This window comes from Larus michahellis, chromosome 2 (assembly GCF_964199755.1).
Source record: "Larus michahellis chromosome 2, bLarMic1.1, whole genome shotgun sequence".
NCBI lineage: Eukaryota > Metazoa > Chordata > Aves > Charadriiformes > Laridae > Larus > Larus michahellis.
In genome coordinates, this window is record NC_133897.1 from 27,417,423 (window position 1) to 27,437,586 (window position 20,164).

The 20,164-nt window shown below is 39.5% G+C and overlaps 1 protein-coding gene across 3 annotated transcripts in view; it reads left to right on the plus strand.

The window, feature by feature from the left end:
• The window catches only part of LOC141738770 (putative acyl-CoA dehydrogenase 6), a 98,658-nt gene that overhangs the window by 48,086 nt on the left and 30,408 nt on the right, over positions 1-20,164 (plus strand). For all 3 annotated transcript variants that reach the window (XR_012585472.1, XM_074574690.1, XM_074574689.1), the window contains exons 3-4: positions 9,935-10,064; positions 17,209-17,315. Coding sequence is in view for 2 of the 3 variants with exons in the window: in XM_074574690.1 (XP_074430791.1) it covers positions 9,935-10,064; positions 17,209-17,315 (237 nt within the window). In the remaining variant the exon portion in view is untranslated. The remainder of the gene's footprint in view (positions 1-9,934; positions 10,065-17,208; positions 17,316-20,164) is intronic.

A 20,164-nucleotide genomic window follows, 5' to 3' on the forward strand; every position in this document is an offset into this window, starting at 1 on the left:
TCTTGGAGCTGCTGGGTGGTAGCTGAACACATGAATGTCCCTGCTTGGGTTCCTGAATGATTTGTGTGTAGCAGAGATAGTATTCATGATCAGGAGAGGTCTGACTGTAGCTGCAGGTCTTTATACCGTCAATAGAGCAAAAGCACTTTTACTATCGACTTTAATTTGCTATGGCTAAATGTATTTTCTGTTTCTGTTGTAAAGAAAATACAGTTAAACTGTGTAGTAAAAGGGTAGTTATGCTATTGGGTGCATAAACACTTAGGGTCATTAGTTGTAATTCAGGTAGGACTGGGAGTCAGGGAAAGTGGAAGGGATTTTCTGGAGGGTTTTGTGGTTTTTGTCTAATCTCACTCTTCTATGGATACCTTTAATCATGGCATTGTTCCCTTTTGTCCTACGTTATTCTCTATGTATGTTACAGACCTCATTGTGTCAGTCAGATAATTGTGTATTAGGCGGTTTGATTTAGTAGTAATTTTTTACTACCAATTTTACTAATTTACTAATTACTAAAAATTTTACTACAATTAGTAGTAAATTATATTAAAATTTTATCTGCTCTGCAGCTGGGTGCTGTCATGCCTCCTTGGAATAACTTGCTTTTCATGGTTTTGAGCGCTGATTAGTTACTGATTTCGGAACCAAATCAATAAGAAGAAACAGGTAATCCTGATCAATGGTAATTTCTTGGAGTGTAGCACAGGGGATGATGAAATGCCCATAGGGATAGTATAGTATTTTGAATAGAAAGTTCTTTTGAAGAAAAAAAATCTTGAGTGGGGAATTTGATTTCTGGTATGCTTTGCACTATAGTGAAAATCCCTTCATTTGTGGCCAGCGCCACACATAAAGCACACCCTCCAATTTCAACAAAAATAGAAATAGCGATGTGGTGTATTTCACATTGGAGATTGCAATTCAGATTAGAATCCTGTTGTGTTAGCTCTTTTACAAACAGAGAGGGATAATCTGTTTTATAATAAGGTAGGGCTGACAAATCCGAAGGGAAGGATGCACACAGAATGGTGGGCAGAAATGAGAACTAAACTAGGTACTTTCAGCTCTAGAGTAGTGTTTAAAGTGTTTGTCCACACTCCTGAAACCAAATGAGAGTTTTCTAGGGAATGTTTTTTTCCAGTAAAATTATCAAGAATAGAGAAAGCATGGGAAGGTGTCAGTTTCTTTGTTGGAGAAAAAGAAGGGGAAATGCATTGTTTTGACACTGCATAAAATCTTCCGGTTTCATCCCAGAATGGGTTTTAATTATGAAAGTTCCTTTGTATGTCTTTTTGAAAAAAAAATAAAAAACTGACAAAAGGATACAATTTCATGTTATAAAAACATTGAGATTTTTGCATTTTTATTTTGCTTTTGTTCCCAGTCTGATTTCAAACTCATGACCCTTCCTGGAAAACTGAAAGTTTGAGTTTTGTCCTAGCAGCTAACCACACTCCGTTGCTCAGAAATAGCATCAGCCTGCGGATGCAGATGTTGCCAACTGAAGAGAATTTTGCCTATTAATACTTATAAACAAGGAAGTTACCTGATGAGGGAGGGGTGTGCTTCTAGCTGTGGCATTAGGTGATACCTGTCTCTTTAATAATTTGCTCACTGTGACTGTGCTAAGAATATGTTGATCTGCAATGTGGCAGGTATTCTGGGATGGCATGACGTGGTATGTTTGTTTTCAGTATCTGGCCCAGCTTCTCTGGGACGTAAGGAGTCAGCCACTGGAATATCATTTGGTCCTGTAAGCCTGTGCTGATCAGAAGTTCCTGTGGAAGCCTCCTGTGGTGTGCTTCTGTTCCAAATTCAGTGCTACTGAACTCAAACCACTGTGCTAGCCAGGCGAGCTCTAGAGCACATCCAAGGTTCATGTAATTATTCACTGCACAGACTCTGAAATGTTTTTGTTTGTTTTTTTTTTTTGAATCTATTCAAAACCAGCGTTTGTCAAGTTTCTCCTCCTATGCCCACAATTTCAGTTCTCAAGTTTAAAGCTCCATTTGGAGGTTGCAAGTTTTGGAACTTGTGTGTTCTAGTAAAATGTATGCCTTCCATTGTGACATCTTGGGCTAAGCGGCTTAAGTTTTCCATGTCAGACAAATCTGGATTTCCAACAAGCTGTTTATCAGCTTGGACTGGAAGAAAAGGTCTTGTAGGGAAGAAAAACACAGCTTTCAGCTGATAAATAGTCAGCCTTTGTATTAAATTTTGGCATAGAAATTTTAATAAGTAACAAAGGTAATAAATCTGTTTAATCCATGAATCACATAGTATTGCATTTCAGTTTAATTACTTATTTATGTAGAATTCAGAAGAGCCAGAATGAGCTCTGGATATTTTGAATATTGACTCTACATCCTTATGCTTTTAAGAAATGAAAGTAACTAGGCTGGTTTTTGCTTATAGGGTTTACTACAAAACTGAGTATAATTTCTTCTTGACCCCTTTTTAACCAGCTTTTAAAAAACGCTTGCAAATGTGCATACTTGTATTCAGTCCTGATACTCATCCTTTCTCTCTGTAGAACTTAAACTGGAGAATGTTCTTTGGTCTCTCTCTGTCTGTTACCTATTGATAAGTCTATTCCTATTTTCTTTCCCTGTTCATCTATGGGATATTGAATGTCTGTACGTTACTGTAGATTCCTTATAATATCTATTTGTGTATTCACACTTCAGATCCTGTTGGACAAAAAACCGTTAAGTTTTTGTAGTAGTTTGTGGTGGTTCACGTGAGGGGAAGAGCCCTGAATCAGAGCAGCAGCAGCAGCACGTAAAGATGATGCACCTGCTTTGTTCTTATACAGGTGTGAGATTAATTGATTTATTATCTGTTCAAAATGTTCAACACATTTAAAAGCAGCTAGCTGAGCAGCTGTGCAGTCGTTTTCTTGGGAGGAAGAGCACATTTTACATGGGGCTGACAGGCTGATTCACAGTGGTGTCAGTGGGACTGTAGTGGACACACACTGTGTCGAAGGATGTTGATGCAGTGTTGGCCTGTTTGTCAGAAGGGTGGCAACCTACAAGCTGGAGAGAAGCAGTATTTCCTGCTGGATAAGTCTGACTCAGAGAACTAAACTGAGCATCCAAAAGCAAACCTTAAACCAGGCGAATGTGCAACGTGTAGGAATGTTTACATTTAATGTATGTAAGGAGGTTGGCAGTCATTGCTGATGGACTGACCTCAAGCAGCGGGGAGGTTGCGGGGTGGTGTTCTTCAAACCTAGGTGATGGTTTGTTTGTGAGCTTGCCCAAAGAGAAGCCCCATGAGAAGCAGCATGGCTTTGCCACTGAAGCTCAGGAGGTGTGCACTCCTATGCACTCCTTGACTTCATTTTTCCATGTTTTTTTTCTTGTTTTCTTCATGCTGTGGCATTCAGTTTGACTAACATTTTCAACCATACAACAATTGAGATGTGTACTTTTTAATCTCAAAGAAAAGAAATTGTAAGATGGTTTAACTAGGCTTCTGTGGAATCGATGTTGGGTCAGAGCTGAGGGGGACAAATCGTCTCAGTTTAAAAGCAGGCAGAAGATAACTGAGGAATCTGTGACCAGTGATTGCATCAAGTTTTTCTCTGAGTTGGAACTGATGCAATAGCTGGTGCTTGGGACTGTGTGCAATCTTAGATCTTCTTTTTTCTTTCTTTTTTTTTTTTCTTTTTTTGCTACTGCATTTACACTGTTAATGTTTCTTGTGTTGCCATGTGGACATTTCATTCTTTTGTACCACGCAGCTTAGCTTTTCCTTCCCTGTAACATTGTTTGTATACCATTTTGGGAGCTTGTGTGATTTTTTTTTTTTTTTTTTTAAGAGGTCTGATGTCCTTTCTGAAGATTTATGCAGATGTGATTGCTGACTCAGATGGCACTTGGTGACACTGCACAACCATTTAGAAAATAAAAAAAACTTTCCAAAAGGTTTTTGGAGGTCGGAGGGTACTAAGTGCAGCTGTTGTTAACTAGTCATTTAGAATATAGTGCTCTGGCTTTCTAAAGCACTGTCCTATACAGCTTCTAACCGTCTTCAGCTGTGTCCATGCTGCCCCCAGCTAGGGTCGGGTCTGTGTGGTGCATTCATATGCTCAGTGGCAGGTACTGCCGAGTTCCTACTTGGCATTTTGTGCTGTTTTCATAGGGATTTTTGTTATCCTTACACCGTGGGGGAAGTTTCTCCTGTATTTTCTAGTGTAGTTCTGTCTTAATCTAAAATGGTGCTAGACAGATCCAATCACCTTATTCGTCTTATTTAGTTTCTGAAGCGGTCACCGTGATGACGGCTGTAGCAATGAATGTTGCAGGAACATACAATTCGCACTTTTAATTCTTCAGGGGTTGTACTTGTGCTGCTAACTGTATACGTTTGAAAAGGAATTAGCAGCCAATCTGTATTTTTCCTTTTCCAGAGAATACTGGATCACAAAAGCGATGTTACAAGTAAAACTTTGGTTAGCAGAAGAGGTCCTTGTCTGCCTTGGATTTTTTGGACGAATTATTGAGTATTTCTGAGAGATTAAGTAGTGTATGTGGTCATGATTTTTCTAGGATCAACCAAACAAAATTATAAAGCGTTATAATTTTTCCTGTTTTGGGACAAACTTTCAGTCAAACTGAGGGAGTTTAATCCGTTTGACTAAGGTAATCTGCTAAGGGGAACTTTGTATCTAGTAGTACAAGGGTTTTATTTGTTTCTTTTTTGGTTGGGTTTTGTTGGGGTTTTTTTGTGAATTGATACAGGGGAAATAGCCAAAAAAATACATGTGTTCATCTCAAGAAGACTAAAGTGAATTTACAGTGTTTCTGTCACATGAAATGAGAGTTTCTTCCACCGCACCCAGCAAGAATCAAATACCCAAGAAGGCAGGAGGTGTTTTCTGAGCTTGATCAGCCTCAGCTTTTCAGAATGGGTTTGTGGGAAATTTTACAATATGGAGAGTACGCCTTTAGTAATTCTTTAAATTCTTTTTATGTAAAGAAGAGGAAAGGAATTACGGTAGGATTTCTGTACTGTCCTACCTGATGACATTTGTAATTATGTAACTTCAGAGCTCTCTGTTGTCCTCTGGAGTTGAAATTCTTGAATTATATTTATGACACTTGAGTAAGGTTTGAACACTTAATTTTTGCTTCGGCTCATTTAAAGATGTAGGCTATGATGAAAACTGGCAATTAACTCTGTCATCTTAGTGTCAGATGTAGGAGTCTCTCAGACCTGTCTTCAAAATGGGAGTTGATTGATGTTTTATGTGTCTTTCTAGTCACTAGAAATAAGTGCACACGTTTGTTTTTTCTTGCACTGAGTTAGGTGCCAATAGTAGAAATAATACTGCGTGATTTCCTTTGGTGTAGTTACACTTTATGTGAACTTTGGAAGCTATGTAAACAAAGATAAATTATATAAACGTTTAAGATTGAGTTATGGATAGGGCTGTATTGTGTTTTCACCATTCTTTTTTCCAGGCTCTGTCACATTCTTAAAACACTCTGAAGATCCCCTGTTTCTCCTTGCTTCAACTCACTTATAGACCCTTTTTGCCACGGATTTTGTCATTCCCACTGACAGCTATTAGATGGGGTTCAGAAGCAAATTCCAAATAGAGACACCTCTAAACTCTTACAAAATTTGGACTAGAGACTTCCAGCCTGTCTCACAGTTAAACAGAGTCATATTTGAACAGGGAGCCTGTAGCTGAACAAGTGACAGGAAACGTGTTGGTCTTCACAAAAATGAAATGATTTTATGAAAGACCTCAGCTTCTCATTTGCCTTTTTAAGTCCTTTTTCATAGACATTCTTTGCCTTTGTTTTCCCAACTGGTCTCAGCAGTGTTTCTGTTTTGATGTGTGGCAGATAAAGATCAGATAGTCTTTCTCTTTTTTTTATTTGTATTTTTGGCCGTCATCTTTGCTGTCTGCCTATACTCACATATAAAAGTCCTGATACCGTAAATTATCAGATTTAGTAGAATGTACATCCACATCTTTTAAAAAACCACATTTATTAAAACTTGCTGTTTTCTTTTTGGACTCCCACTCCACTGGCAATGTCACAAGTTTAACAGTGTAGAAATAAGTTAGTCTGTATAAAGTAAGACTTTAAAAGAAAAATAGATTAATGTGTTGACCATGGTGTGGTGGGTTCACCTTGGCCAGCAGGCAGACACCCACCCAGCCACTCGCTCACTGCACCTCCTCAACAGGACAGGCGAGAAAGTATGTTGGCAAAGATTGGCTGTTGTGATAAAGTCAGGGAGACTGCTCACCAGTTACCATCATGGGCAAAGAAGATTTGGCTTGGGGAAAATTAATTTAATTTGCTGCCAATTACAATAGATTTGTGTAGTGAGAAACAAAAGGCAAATTAAAACAACCTGTTCCCCTCATCCTCTCCCCCTTCTTCCCAGGCTTAGCGTCAATTCTTCATTCCTGAGTCTCTTACCCCCCTCCCCACCCCGAGTGGCGCAGGAGGATGGGGCTGGGAGGTTGCAGTCAGTCCATAACAGCTCCTCTCTTCTGCTCTTTCCTCCTCACGCTTTTCCCCTACGCCGGCGTGGGTCCTGCCCATGGTCTGCAGTGCAGAATCTTCATTTATTTGCATTTTCATATGTTTTTGCTTTGGGCTTTATAATTTAATTTCTCTGTAAAAGAACCTGAAGCCAAACAATGGATAAGATATCAAATTAAGTCATCTGACAGCTGGAAGTTGTGCTATTGTCAGCAAAATAGTAATAATTTGAATATCACAGAGTTACCTTTTTCTACCTGTTTTGAATTATAAAAACATTAGTGCATTAGACTTTCTGCCTAGTTTTGCTTTGCTTTGTTCTCCTGATATTTCTTGCAAATTAAAAATGGAAATGTAGCCAAACAATTCTCTAAGGGTCACTCACCTCATTTTAAAGTTAAATGAAATATTTATCCTAGAAATGTTTTCCACATGAATATTTACTTACAGCTTGTTATTCTTCTTTAAAAAAAACAAACAATCACATCTGAAATTGATTTGGTTCCTTTAATTATGTATTTTTCACCAAAAATTATATTAGGCATGGTGTTTGCTTTTCTGAATTAAAATTAAATTGACCTATTGGCATTACATCATTGCACAGATGCTTCCAGGAGGTGGTGTTTGTTGATGAGACTGGCGATCGCGACCCTCCTACCACCAGCTTATTTCCTTATTGCAAGTAAGAGTTATTCCAAAAAAGAGTAAGGCTTATTCCAAATAAAAACTAAACATTTGTTCTGTAAAGCATTCACCGTCATTGCTGCAGCAGGTGGAAGTAAGAATGGCCTGGTGGTTTTGTCTCAATTAAAGAGCCGAGTCCTGTGGCATGCAGGGTGATGTGCTTGGACGAGCCCCAAAATAGCTGGCTGGAGGGCCGGCCGCTTTGGGGTGAAAGCCAGGCTGCCACTGTGTCCTGTCACATGTCTTGTTGCCGTGTGTGACACTGCTGGCAGCGCATCTCAGCACAGAGATCCAGTTCTTCAAAGAAATGGGACACAGCTGTCTTTAGCCATGGCATAGGTTACCCAAATTACTTGAGGATATAGCGGCACAGACTGCACTGACAAGTTGAAACTCGGTCAAATACTTTGGGTTCAAAAGAGGCATTCCCTATAATCGTCCATCAAACCGCTCACGGAGTGAGTTTCTCCATGAAACTCTTTCTCCTTGGAACAGAACTGATCGTATTGTCTGATTAATGTTTTTACCATTTGCTTCTGCCCTTCCTGCCTGTCTGCACCTGTGGTTGTATTTTGCATTATCTATCCACAGATTATAAAATCTTCTGAGGATGCATCATCTCATTGCCCGGTAGGGCTTCCACCCTCCGCCTTCTCAGCTCCTGAGGCTTCGTTCTGATTGTTTCCTCCCTTTGGTAGGAAATTCCTTCAGTGTCATCACTTTGAGATGTGATTTTTTGCACTTTTGCAGCTATTTGTTTTTAAAATGTACCACTTAGCTACTAATCTTAAATGAGAGCAAGGCAAGTCTGTTACATAGTAATATATAATCAATTGTGGTAGAACAAAGAATGCATGTAAGCCGTACGTTTGCATAAAACGGTCCTTCTTTGGGTCAGTTTTGCGCATAGCATTCCTCCTGTAAAGTTGTTTTGGGTAAATCAAGAAACTAAGATTTTGACTTGTGAAATCAAGTGAAAGACAGGAATATAACTGGTTGGTAGACAAAACTAAAGACAAAATTATTAATAACTGTAGTTTGGCAATAAAATGATTGACTGATTTTACAAAAAATAAAATCAAATGGAAAGCATTTGTGCAGTGCCAAAGCTAAGGTTATGTATTATAACTCTCCTATAGATTAGTGTAAAATCAGCAAAAATTCTCTCATACCACACATCTTTAAATAACCTTACCTTTGCATACGCATACATGCCTTACTGTTCCTCAAAGCATTTATTTATTGATGGCGGCTTTGGAAAGGCAAGAGAATTCCATTATATATTATACTAAACACATTCCCATGTTACTGTTGTTTCACTGTACTGCTTAAGCTCCCAGTAAGAATTTTAATTTTGTGTATATTTTTAAGAAACATTCTTTATTTTCAGGTAGAAGTTTGGAAAAGTAGCTTCTTTTTTTTTAAATTCTGACAATCCAGACTATTCCGGATGACCTAAGGAGAAATGTTATTTGAAAATTGAACTTCACACTTAGCCTTTTCCATTTGTGTTTTCCTTTATTTCTGCAGAAAAAGGATGCACAAAGGTAGTTTCTGTGGGTTTAGGAAACAGATGATAGCACACAAAGCCCTGTGTTTATATGCACTGGGGTGTTTTGATTTTTAATTAATGGTGTTTTTTGAAAACTTCAAAGCAGGTCAGTAGAGGGCTGAGCTCAGATAGTGTTTGATGTCAGCAAGTAAATATGGAAGTGGGTCATCTGCCCCTTATTGTGTGTGTTGAGGGGTGGGGGATTGTATCTACTTATTTGAAATTTTCTGAGTTGGTCTTCAAATAAGTAAGAAAAAGAAAAAAAAAAAAGGAGGAAAATGTTATCTAATCAAAGCTGCTCAGTCAACTAATGACGTCAAGCAGTAACGTTCTCTTTCTCACCATATTTCCTTTGGACTATAAACTGTTTAATACAGCTAGGAATTACCTCATCCATCATAGCAACGTAGCTCTTCTGTGTTTCACTACGTGGTGGGTTTATCAGTGCTGGGCATGGGAGGGAGGTGAAGAATAATATCCTCTTTAATTGAATTTGCAGATCGGAATGTGGGGAGGAGGAACGGCCCGTGCTGGCATCCGGCCAGCGCCCCGGGTTGTCAGCCTCCTGCTAATGAAAAATGCTTTAATGACTGCACCTACTGGGGGCCAGGATATGAAATACATGTGTTCAGTATTGTACTCGTGCCTAACGTGGATTTTGAGCTACGGCAGTAACTTAACCCAGGGACGGGACCTGCACGTGGTCTTGCTCTGTGCTGACTTGACGGCTGCATGTGAGAAAGATGACCTCTGCTTGAGTGCGCTTGGGGGGTGAGAGTGGGTGTCAGGCCTTATTGTGGAGAAATAAAAGCACTTCTTGCCTCGAGGTGATTTGTTCATATGCGCTTCCTGATGAAAAGAATAATTTTGCCTTCTGATGTTGTTTTCAGCAGCAAGTCGCTTTTTCCTGCTGTTTCCAATAAAAGTAATGATGCTACTTAGGATATTCAGAGGTGACTTGATGTACATGCGGGTAATTAGAACAGGTGTAATTTTAAATTCAGGTTTTGTGAAGCACAGTGTGGCATTACTTTTCTGAAAGGAAAGCTGATAATTGTCAAATATTTAAAAATTAGCCATGAAATTGCAGTTGGCAAATCCTTGCAGTAGCAATATCTTATTTTGTTTCATGTTGCTTATGCCAGTCTAGAACATGAGTGTCATAGATTTGTTTTTTCCTCAGAATATGGCGGCATGGGCTTGGACTTCTCCTATAACATTGCAGTGGCAGAAGAGCTGGGAAATATCCGCTGTGGAGGTATTCCTATGGCTATTGGGGTGCAAGCTGGCATGACTACTCCTGCTCTTACAAGGTAATTTTCAAAAAGTTTAGCCTAAAACCCAAATCATTGTGTGTTTAGACCTAAAACCCACTCTGTATAACACTAGAAAAAAGAAATTACTGTGCAGATTTACTGTCTAGCTGCTTTTCAGTAACGCTTGAGGAAGGAACCTACTCTGCCTCTCTCAGACAGTTTGCTTTAGGGGAGAAAATACATATTTTTTTAATATTAGACTGTCATATATTAAAACATAGGCTTCGTTTAATAGTAGATTATATGTTTACAAACACAGAACCTTGGTGCCACAGCCAATAAAACAATTTTAATTCCAGAGTCCCTCTATTCATGTTTGTATTTTTTCTTAGCCAGATAGCCTGGTACAGCCATACTGAGGATGCATTTAGTTCCAATGATTAGGATCAATCTAATTTTATTTTATAATTTACTTGCTTTTTTCCAGCTTTACAAGGTGCTTATTACTGACAGTGACTTTTCAGAAATAATGATCAATATTGGTGTAAATCCTAAAGCTGTAGCACATGCGTCATGCTTCCTAAATACACCCATCTGGGCAATTACTCGTTTTGCTCTTTCTCATCTGCTTGTGTCAGTGTTCCCCTTTTATCACGTGCTGTCGTTCAGGCTCCTGCACTTTCTGAATCTGTTTTGGTTTTCGTCCCTCGATAAAAGTGGCAGTTACCAGCTGCTGCTTCATGTAGTAGTTTCACAGACATTCTGCATCAAAACAGCAGCTTGCCAAACTAGAGGGAGGTGAGAAGCTAGTCCAGCAGTTTTCCCCTGGAATATGGATATACCTAAAATTCCAGAAGGTGATGCTGGGGATTAAATTCAAATAATAATTATGAAGTCAGGAATTTCTCTGCACAAAACAGATACACAAGAGCGGAATTTTTTCACAGAAGAACATTATAGGGTTGGGTTGTTTGTTGGTGGTTGTTTTTTTTTTTCCAATTCTGAATGAAAATGCCTGTAAATCCACTGTAGAGTCTGGAATGTAGGCTCTGTTCCCTTGACATCCATTTATCCTTCTGCTAGGTATGTGCAACTTCAGAGGTCTCAGCCGCGAGAAATCTTTCTAAAAGTTTTCTTCTCCTTTGTGTAATACACCAAAAGCTTGCTGAAAGCATGGAGTTCAGTATGTCTGTTACAACAGTAGCTTAGTCATAGTCCAACTGAGAATAAAAACAATATTTTAAAAGACTTCAGAGAATAGTACCTTGCCCCCATGATAGCCTTTTATTCCCAGGGTTTTAAAAAAATCTGTGGGTAAAAGACGACTTCCATTTTTCTTCCATTGCAGTTTTTTGGCCTTCTGTTACTCTGGTCTGCTGTAATAAAGCAGTGAAGCAACATACATTTGTGCTAGTGAAATCCTAAAGTGGATGTTGTTGGAAAGTAAATGTGAAAATGTCGTTAACATGATGAAATCTGTAATTGAATTTGCATCTGTATTAATGAAATTTTCCTCCAGTCTTAAGTCAATTCCACTGACCAGTTATACAGTATAGTGTCCCACCCTTAAGATGTAAAAATGAAACTTGGAAAGAGAAAGCTGGCTGCTACAGGAAATTTTGCACAGGTGCAGCTTTACTTTACTTACGCAATATAGTGAGAGGGCTAACTGCTCGTCCTGGGTCATGGATTCAAATTGCATTCACAGCTAGATGGTCTCTTTAAAGGGATCTGTGTACTGTGGTGATCCTAAACAAGTTCGAAGAGATAATCCAAATTTTGTATCTTAACTAGGCAGTGTTACACGTGATGCATCAGCAATGCACAAAGTAAAGAGTAATGGTAATCAACCATCGTCCCCTAAAAAGCTTTAAAGAAGAAGTCTAGAGCCCTTTGTTCGCTTTCCTGACTTTGGTCTTTCTTCAGCGTTCATCAGGCATGTGTTGAGTGCACCTGTGAACCAACTCGGTGAATGTGATACATCATGAAGATGCTCTGCCACTATAAATTAGAGATGTTCCCTCAATTAGATACATAGACAGCGCAGTAGTTTGAACAGATGGATACATATATGCACATGCAAACACACACACACCCTAAGCTTTTTAAATTTTCATACTTTGGAAAAATAAAGTCTTAAAAGATCTGGAGTCAGGATGCCTCCTGATGCTGTTTCTGCAACTTCAGTGGGTTTCTTGCTTCAGTGATAAGCTGTTGGAAGGCTTAGTTCGTGAAGGTCTTTGAGGTATTCAGTTAATTGGGAAGTACATTGTAGGTAAAAGTTTTAATTATATAAATAATAAATTTTTAAAACGTTACACGTATCTGTTTGCATGTTCACTGTTCCTGCTCCTTTTTACTTCATTCTGTATGGGTTTTTTTTGACAACCTTCAGAAAGTTATATTCATGGTCATACTTGGAAGCAACCCTGCAGATTTTGATTTATATGCATGTCTATTGTGCAGACAAATATAGGAGAAAATAGTTTCATATCACTTGAAGATGCCCAGGCTGCTCCATTTTTTTTCCCAGATTCTACTAAGTGAAGCAGTAGCGCTTTCTGATTTTGAGAACTAAATGCAAAATGTTTTGTCAGCAGTGATCTGACCTTTGATGTACCTAGTTCTGAACATAACACTCCGTCAGGTCTTTCAAATGCATTCAAATATAATACATCACTCGCTTTCACGCTTACAAGTAGAGTGGAGAAAGCAGGTCTCAGCTGGGGCAGTGAAAAAGATACATTTCCCTGGACTTGTAAACACACCTGTAGGGTGACACATCCATAGTGATACCAGATCAGCATAGAGCTCCTTTATCTCGGCAGCAGGCAGTAAACTTTCCTTTTTTCTTTTTTCCCCCCCCTATTATTTATAGGAAAACAGTAAGGTTAATGATGATTATTTCATGGGAAAAGAGTGCTTTTCTGTTTCATCAACTTACTCATCACTGATTCTTTCTCCATCCTGAACAGCAGCATACCTGAGAATTAATGTCAAAAAAGTTAGGTTTACTGTCTCTTTTCCTCTTTGCTATGAAGGAGAGAAGATGCAGCTGACAATCAGAACAGCAATTTTGAAAAGCAGGATCATCCATTTGATCAGCTGGGAAAAGGGTGAAAATGGGAAGAGGTCATTCAAGAGCTGAGTGGCTTTCCCACTGGCATAGAGTAAGGCAAAGCTTGGTTATGTCTTTCTTCAAGAACAGACATACTGAGTTGTCTCGCTCTTGCATTTGGTGCGTAGTTTATATAGTGTGCATAAGGTAGGCCAGATCTTGCCCTGAGCCAGGGCAGAGACTGTTATAGGTGCTGCTTTCAACGTATCATTAAAAAAAGTCTCATTAAGCATTACTGTCATGATGGCTAGTTATGTTGCATCCATAGCCAGTTGTGCTGCTTTGTGGTTTTGAATAGCTGTGAGGGTCTAACCTGCCCAGAGCAATACGGTGGGGCAATATGAAGTCAAGCAGCTGCTTCTGAACTAACTTTCCTCAAACCAGCTTCACGCTGTTCCTGTACCTTTGAGGTTTCTCCAGCTCCTGGTGACAGCCTGGCCATGCTACGGTGGCAGGTTGTCTGGTGGGCGGCCTTGAGGCCTCCAGAGCAGGACACCAGCTACATGAGTAGCTCTTAAAAACAGCATGACTCGATAGAGGGTAATCTTTAATATAACTCCTCTTTTACAATATCTGCATTTTAGTGCAAAATGCGTTCCTAAATAAATAGAAGATTGACATAATCATTGTTAACCGAAACCCTTCAGGTAGTCTCATCTGCATGAGGCAGTCATACCCATTAGGTCGTCTTATGCAGGCTTCTCATCTGTATTCTTTCCAGAAATATAGCTGTAGCTTGAACTGAGCAATTTATTTCATAAAATCTTCAAATCACTGAAGCTTAAAGGCTTGATAAAAACTGGGAGTGAGAGCGCTTTTCTTATTCCTTTTTTTTCTTATGCTGTCTTTCACAAAAAGTAAATAAGTTTTCTAAATGCAGGTTTTTTTAAACTTGCATGTCGTCTTATCTTGACTGAAATAGGGACTCAAAGAGCGAAAGCTGATTGCAGTGTGGATTCTTTTAAATCTAGGTTATGTAAATTACTGAATTTAATGAGGCTTCCATGCTGCCCAGGGGTGCTTGCCGCAGTTCATGCATTTCTAACCTTTTCTGGGCCTGTGAAGAGCATCTCTCCCCTTTTGATTTTTCATCCTTCTTTTCCTGTATCTTCAAGATCCAAGGAGTACTGCTAAACTGGACCTGGACATCAGATGGTAAGATGCCCATGCAGGACTACACCGAAGGAAAAGTGTGGCATGTGGCTACTGCATTATGAGTAGTTTGAGTATGGGAGCAGAACAGAAAGAGAATTGGGAGAAATTCACCTCTTGCTAGTGTGTAAGAAGGAAAGTGGAAGTAGGTCAGAGTTATCCTCATCTTTGCCCAAAGGACATTTTTATATTCCTAGGGAGTCCATGAGTAAACCATTGCGTCATGTTTGAGATACTGTAGAGTAATGCATAGATCATCTGAAAACTGCACTACTTCTTGCTGTATTTTTGCTTTGGTGGTGAATAGTGCTCGAATGTGTGAGCTCCAGTGCAAGAAAGCTTGAGCTGATCACATGCTGAGAGCCATGTCAGAGCTGCCTGCAGCTGTTCATATTCACAATTTCAATTTGCACTTAATAGTGTACCATACTAGTGTATCTATCAGTTCTACTCAGAACTTTCCTTACTAATTTAATTAATTCACTTCAGCTCAGCCTTTTTCCCCAGATGCAGAAGAAACAAAATGGAATAAGATCTGCAGTTCTACCAAGATGATTATCAGCCCAATTAAGTCAGAATAGTGATGTGTGATAGACATATTTTCCTTCAATGTAGCAATCTAACCTGTCAGAAACCATATTTTTATATATATTTGAGATGAATAAAGGTGACTTCATATTTCTAATTGGCAGGGCACATAAACAGAACTATGTGGAATGAGGAAGTGTTCTTACATCTGTATTTTGCCATGGTTTTATTTTCCTTTTGCCTACCATTTACAAGATTGTATGCCATTGTCATTTTTGTGTCTGTATTAATGATATTCCACCAATGTTACTTATAAAGTGTGGTGGAAGAAAGGACGGGCTGCTTTCATGCAACTCTTAACATGTCAGAATCTCACACTTGGGACTTGTGGGTTACCCAGCACCAACAAGGATCTCCGTTTGATTGACTGTAGACTTGTGTGCGTGTATATATACATACACACATGCATGAAAATATATTTTAGAGCAATGCTAAGGCTGCATAGTTAATCAAATGGGGAACTATGCCTAGGGGTACAGCCCCAGCCTAGAAAGTAGACATAGTCTGGCTTGTCTTGAGCCGTGATCTCATTGCAAACAGTGTTTTCTAGTTCTGGAGCTGTTAAACTCGAAAGAAGTGGGTATTGCATTTATGCAAACCTGCAGTTTTTCTGGGATGCGTTTAAGATGAGTAGAATTTTATAGAAACAACATATTTCTGACACAATAACTAGCTGCTTGCTGAGCTGCATGTCTTCTTGGCAAGGCGTAGAGACCCGTGATCTTCTGAAGATAGTGTTGCCAGGCTTTTTTTTTTTTTTTTAATTGCAAAATAACTTCTTCTGTAGCCTCATTTTTGGGAAAAGCTGAACTGTTTTCTGGAACTTGAGCCAAACAAATAAGGATATCAAACAAAAAACATTATTCTGAGGAAAGGTCTTGTCATGGAAATCCTCTGTTGAAATAACTAAAGGTTGGCAAAGTTTTAAGCATCAGAAAGCATTGCCAAAAATCCCTGCTAGCTCCTCTCATAATCTGATTTTTCATGTTGTTGGTTGCGGTTTTTTTTTGTCTAATGAATGTTCGGCTGGCCATACTTGATCATATCCCAAGGAAAAGAGAAATAATAAAAAAAAAAAGCGTGTGCTGCATAACAGAGCAGGGGACTTTGTCCCAGTATGCTGGAGGAAAGAGTAAACACTCCAAGCTCGCTTCTTGTATTTATTTGGGATTGCTGCCGTGATTATCAGCAGGGACAGGACTAGGAATTGAGCTCCCTGTGTGCACAAAGTGAACGTGTCTTCCAGCTCCCCGTCTGTTTTCTGGCCGTCCCGTGTCCTTTGATGGTTTTGTGGAGGGGAAGGGTCAGAGTATCAGCTAAAACGGCATCACTCCTTTGGAAGTACTGGGACAGTGGTTTAGAAGGAGGGCCTGGGAAACTGCAGCCTGCTTCGGCAGCCAACGGACTGAGGAGATGAGTGGAGATGCTGGCCTGAGAAGCATCCCACCAAAGAGGGGGCTGAGGAGGAACTTGACGTTCGTGGATTTCTGCTCACAGAAGAGACATCTCATGACTCAAGGAATTTTTTCAGTCTAGCACAAGAGAGGTTCACGAAGTAGACCACAAGCTCACCATTCATGCTTCAAGTGAATGTTAATTAGGACAAAATCAACCGCGAAATGAGGTGAACCATGTGGTGGTTCATAAATGAAAGCTATGTGGTGGAAAAAAAGAGGGTGCCTCTTAACTGAATTGAAATATGGCCAAGTGAATTTTTTGTGTTTAAATGGCATCAACCACTTTGCCATTTCCCTTTATATTTTTGTGGGGACTAAAAGAACAGCTGGGAAGAAGCAGTAATAGATTTGACTGGGGTTTATGCAGATGTGAAATATTAGTAATGTAAATACATATATTTGCAGAGGGTGGCCGGGGTGGCCATCATGTGTCATAACTTTTCTGTCACCGCTAAAACCTGGCAAAGAGCTGGTGCAAAATTCAGAAGATATGCAGAGAGCAGGTCCTCCGTCCTGGCTGGCTGCAGACTGGTACAGGAGCTTTGAGGGGAAACCCCAGGGACTATGTTTATTTAGATGATAGTGCTCAAAACAACAGTCATAAAGATCAGATTTTGGGCGTCAAGATAACACATTTCTGTGGAAGTAAGATGCCTGAATAGGCATAAAAACCTTGTTTAAAATGACTGTGACTGCACCTCTGGTGAAGGCTCTGAATCATAGCTTTGGAGGGTTTTTGTTCTGCCTTTTGGCTCTGGGACAGATTTTACCTAGTCATAGGAAAATTGATCACTGTGTGGGTAGAACAAAATTTGTACCTAACTTGTAAATAAAGTTTACCTTCAAAAGCTTTTAATATCCTATCTTTTTCATTATATTGTTGCAGGTTTGGTTCTGATGAGTTGAAAAAACAGTTCCTTGTACCAACTATAGCTGGAGATCTTGTGGCTTGCTTGGGAATCAGTGAAGCTGGAGCTGGGTCAGATGTCGCAAGTAAGTTAACCTAGCAAATTGCCAATTTTAGACAGCCTGGTATTTTAAAGGAAAGAATCTGGTTTCCCTGGCCTTTCTCTTTGCCACTGTCATTTGTAAGAAATGCAAAGGAAGGAGAGTCTGGCATGGTGAGGGCAAAAAGTAATATTCCAGGAGTGGTAACACATGCCTCTGATGCATCTAAAAGCAATCAAATTGATTGTATTTGTCAGTGAATCAATAGCTATAACCCTGTATAGGCTGAGCACAACAGATTAATATGCAGCTGTGATGCTGGCCCTGGATTTCTCCTACTGTTTGTCCTGCTGCTGCCTCCCCTGTGCTGTCTGAGCTTGCCGCCGGCAAGGAGGACCCCAGCCCCTCCTGTAGTTGCACAGCCACTGTCAGTTGTGCAAACCTGCCGATGTCAGTGATAGGAGCTGTGGCCCCTTCAGCTGTACCAAAACTTGCGCTTCCTTAAAACAGACCTCTCCCGTGAACACCGGCAAGTTGCAGAACTAGTCCATTCTGAAAACGATGGCATCAGTGTCACAATGGGTTCCCCTTGCTCATTCTTACCCCACCTCAGCACCCTCCGTTGTTCCTGTGCGGCAAAAATGTCTCTGAACTGGTGATTGTTTTCTTTAGAGCTAATGAAGAATTTGCCATGTCAGATCTCTTAGCTTTGTGATTTAGTTACTTTGCAGGCAACTATTTTTCTTGTTTTAGTGCAAGAATATGTTTAAAAACATGGACAAATGAAACTATTATTCTGAAGTGCCTGAGGCAGTAGATCATTTGAACAGTTAAATTAAAACAGATATTGTAGCAAAAGTAAAAGGTGTCTCATCTGACTGTGAATTGTGGACTTTAAGAAAAGGAAATGACAAGAAACCACTTCTAGAGGTTTTGTTGTTGGACACAGGATGGCTAAATTGAACACATGGTGCTCTTACAAATCACTGAGACAAGGTCTTCTGCAGACAAAATCGATGAGTTTGACAGAAGTTTTTTCATCAACAGAGTCCTGTGTCCATCTCCTTGACCAAACTCATGTTGTTCTCTCAAGACAAATAGATCATTTAGCTCAGTGTTAGAGCAAGGGTGCAGCAGGTAGTTTTCAAGAGAGTTAATGGGGATAACAAAATAACGTGACTAAATCTTCCTGTGTGATCCATTGCTGTTTTCCTTTCTAGCTAATTGATTTTGTTTGTAAGAAAAAAATCCGTAATTTTTATAGACTTGTTTTTCATTAAAATAATTTGAAATTTGAGTTTTGCTAATGTAGGAAATAAAACATCATTTATTTTAATTAACGCTGCTCTAGTTTAATTAGATGATTATCAGAACTTTCTAAACATGATTTTAATTTTTTGATGCAGTGTTCCAGATAATAACTAACATAAATATTCTTTTAGCTGCATGTTGTTTATCATCTAGTTTAATTGGTAGGATACACTTGGATTAATACAGTTAAAGAGAAATTTGGAATCAGCTAGGATTATCTGATGAACCCAGACTGCAGCTGGGAGGCAGACCACAGGATGAAATGATTATACTTTTTCACCTGTCGCGAAAGAGCTGATCCCTGGTATAAATCCAGAAAACAGCTTACAATGGGTAATTAAAAGGACAACTTAGACATGAGCAGCACTAGTTTATGTTCTCAGTAACAGTGGTTTGCACGAGGCAGAGAGAACGTATCATCTCCGTGCTTTAAAGTAGACCGAACTTCGTGAAACTGCACTTGATGCTTCCTTTGGTTTCTCGTGCTCTTGCGATGTTTGTCTCCCTTCTCTAAGTGAGGTAAAGCAGAGCAACTGGTCACACGTGGAGGCTGCGGACGGACGTGCTTCTGCCATGTGAGCCGGTATATTTTAAACTGAAGAGCGACACAGAGTAAGGTACCTCTAGCATTGCTCTTCTGCTAGTTGTGAGATTACTGAAGGTGATGTGAACACAGAAGAAAAAATAGCGCGTCCCTACACGAGAAAGGAAAGGTGCCTGGAATTAATTTATTAAAAATTCAACACAACAAAAAGGACTGTGTATACTAGTCTAATATAAATTTCAAGTCAATTTGAAGGAGCGCGTGTCTGCTTTGAAATGTAGTTTTATATTGTACATAGCATTGACCATGTACAGCAAAGCTAGCACAGAGATGACTTGAGGAGCAGAACGGGACAGAACAGTTGGTACAGAAAGTGTTTCTTCAGTTTCAGGATTCTTGGTACCACAAAACATACACGTTTGTGTCGGTTTGGATTATTTTGTCTCATTCTAGCTGAATCCTATTCCAGAACTGATACAATGTTTTGCTGATAGTCTGTGGGGGATATGTAAGAACACACCATGGAAGACACTTCCTCTTTCTTCAAGTTATGTCTTCCAGGGAACCGCACCAAGTAACCCTGTTCATATCTGCCTTTTCAACACAGGTATCTTGCCCCATTTTGTCTTAGTGGAATCCAATCTTTCTGCTTTTTTTGGGTTTAGGTCATCTTTTTAAGCACGAAAAACCAAAATTGCACGTGATGTCTGTAATGGCACAAATATTTCTCCAGCCCTAATAGAAATATTACCTTCTGATATGTGATGTTACACAACAGTTTGCTCCCTTGTGAATCCTGTAATTAACTATGGAGGTCATGTTCATTAGCATTTTGCTATTGAAACACTGTAAGATACAGCAATCATTCCTATTACTTTGTGCCTCAGTACTTGTACTTGCCGTGTTGAATTTGAAAACTCAAGATCATTCCTTTCTTGCTGGGTGATACCTCTGTTGTCTGTGCTGGTGATGTCTCCCAAGTTTGTGTCACCAGCAAATTTCATTAGTGTATTTCGATTCTTCTTTTAAAGATCATTAA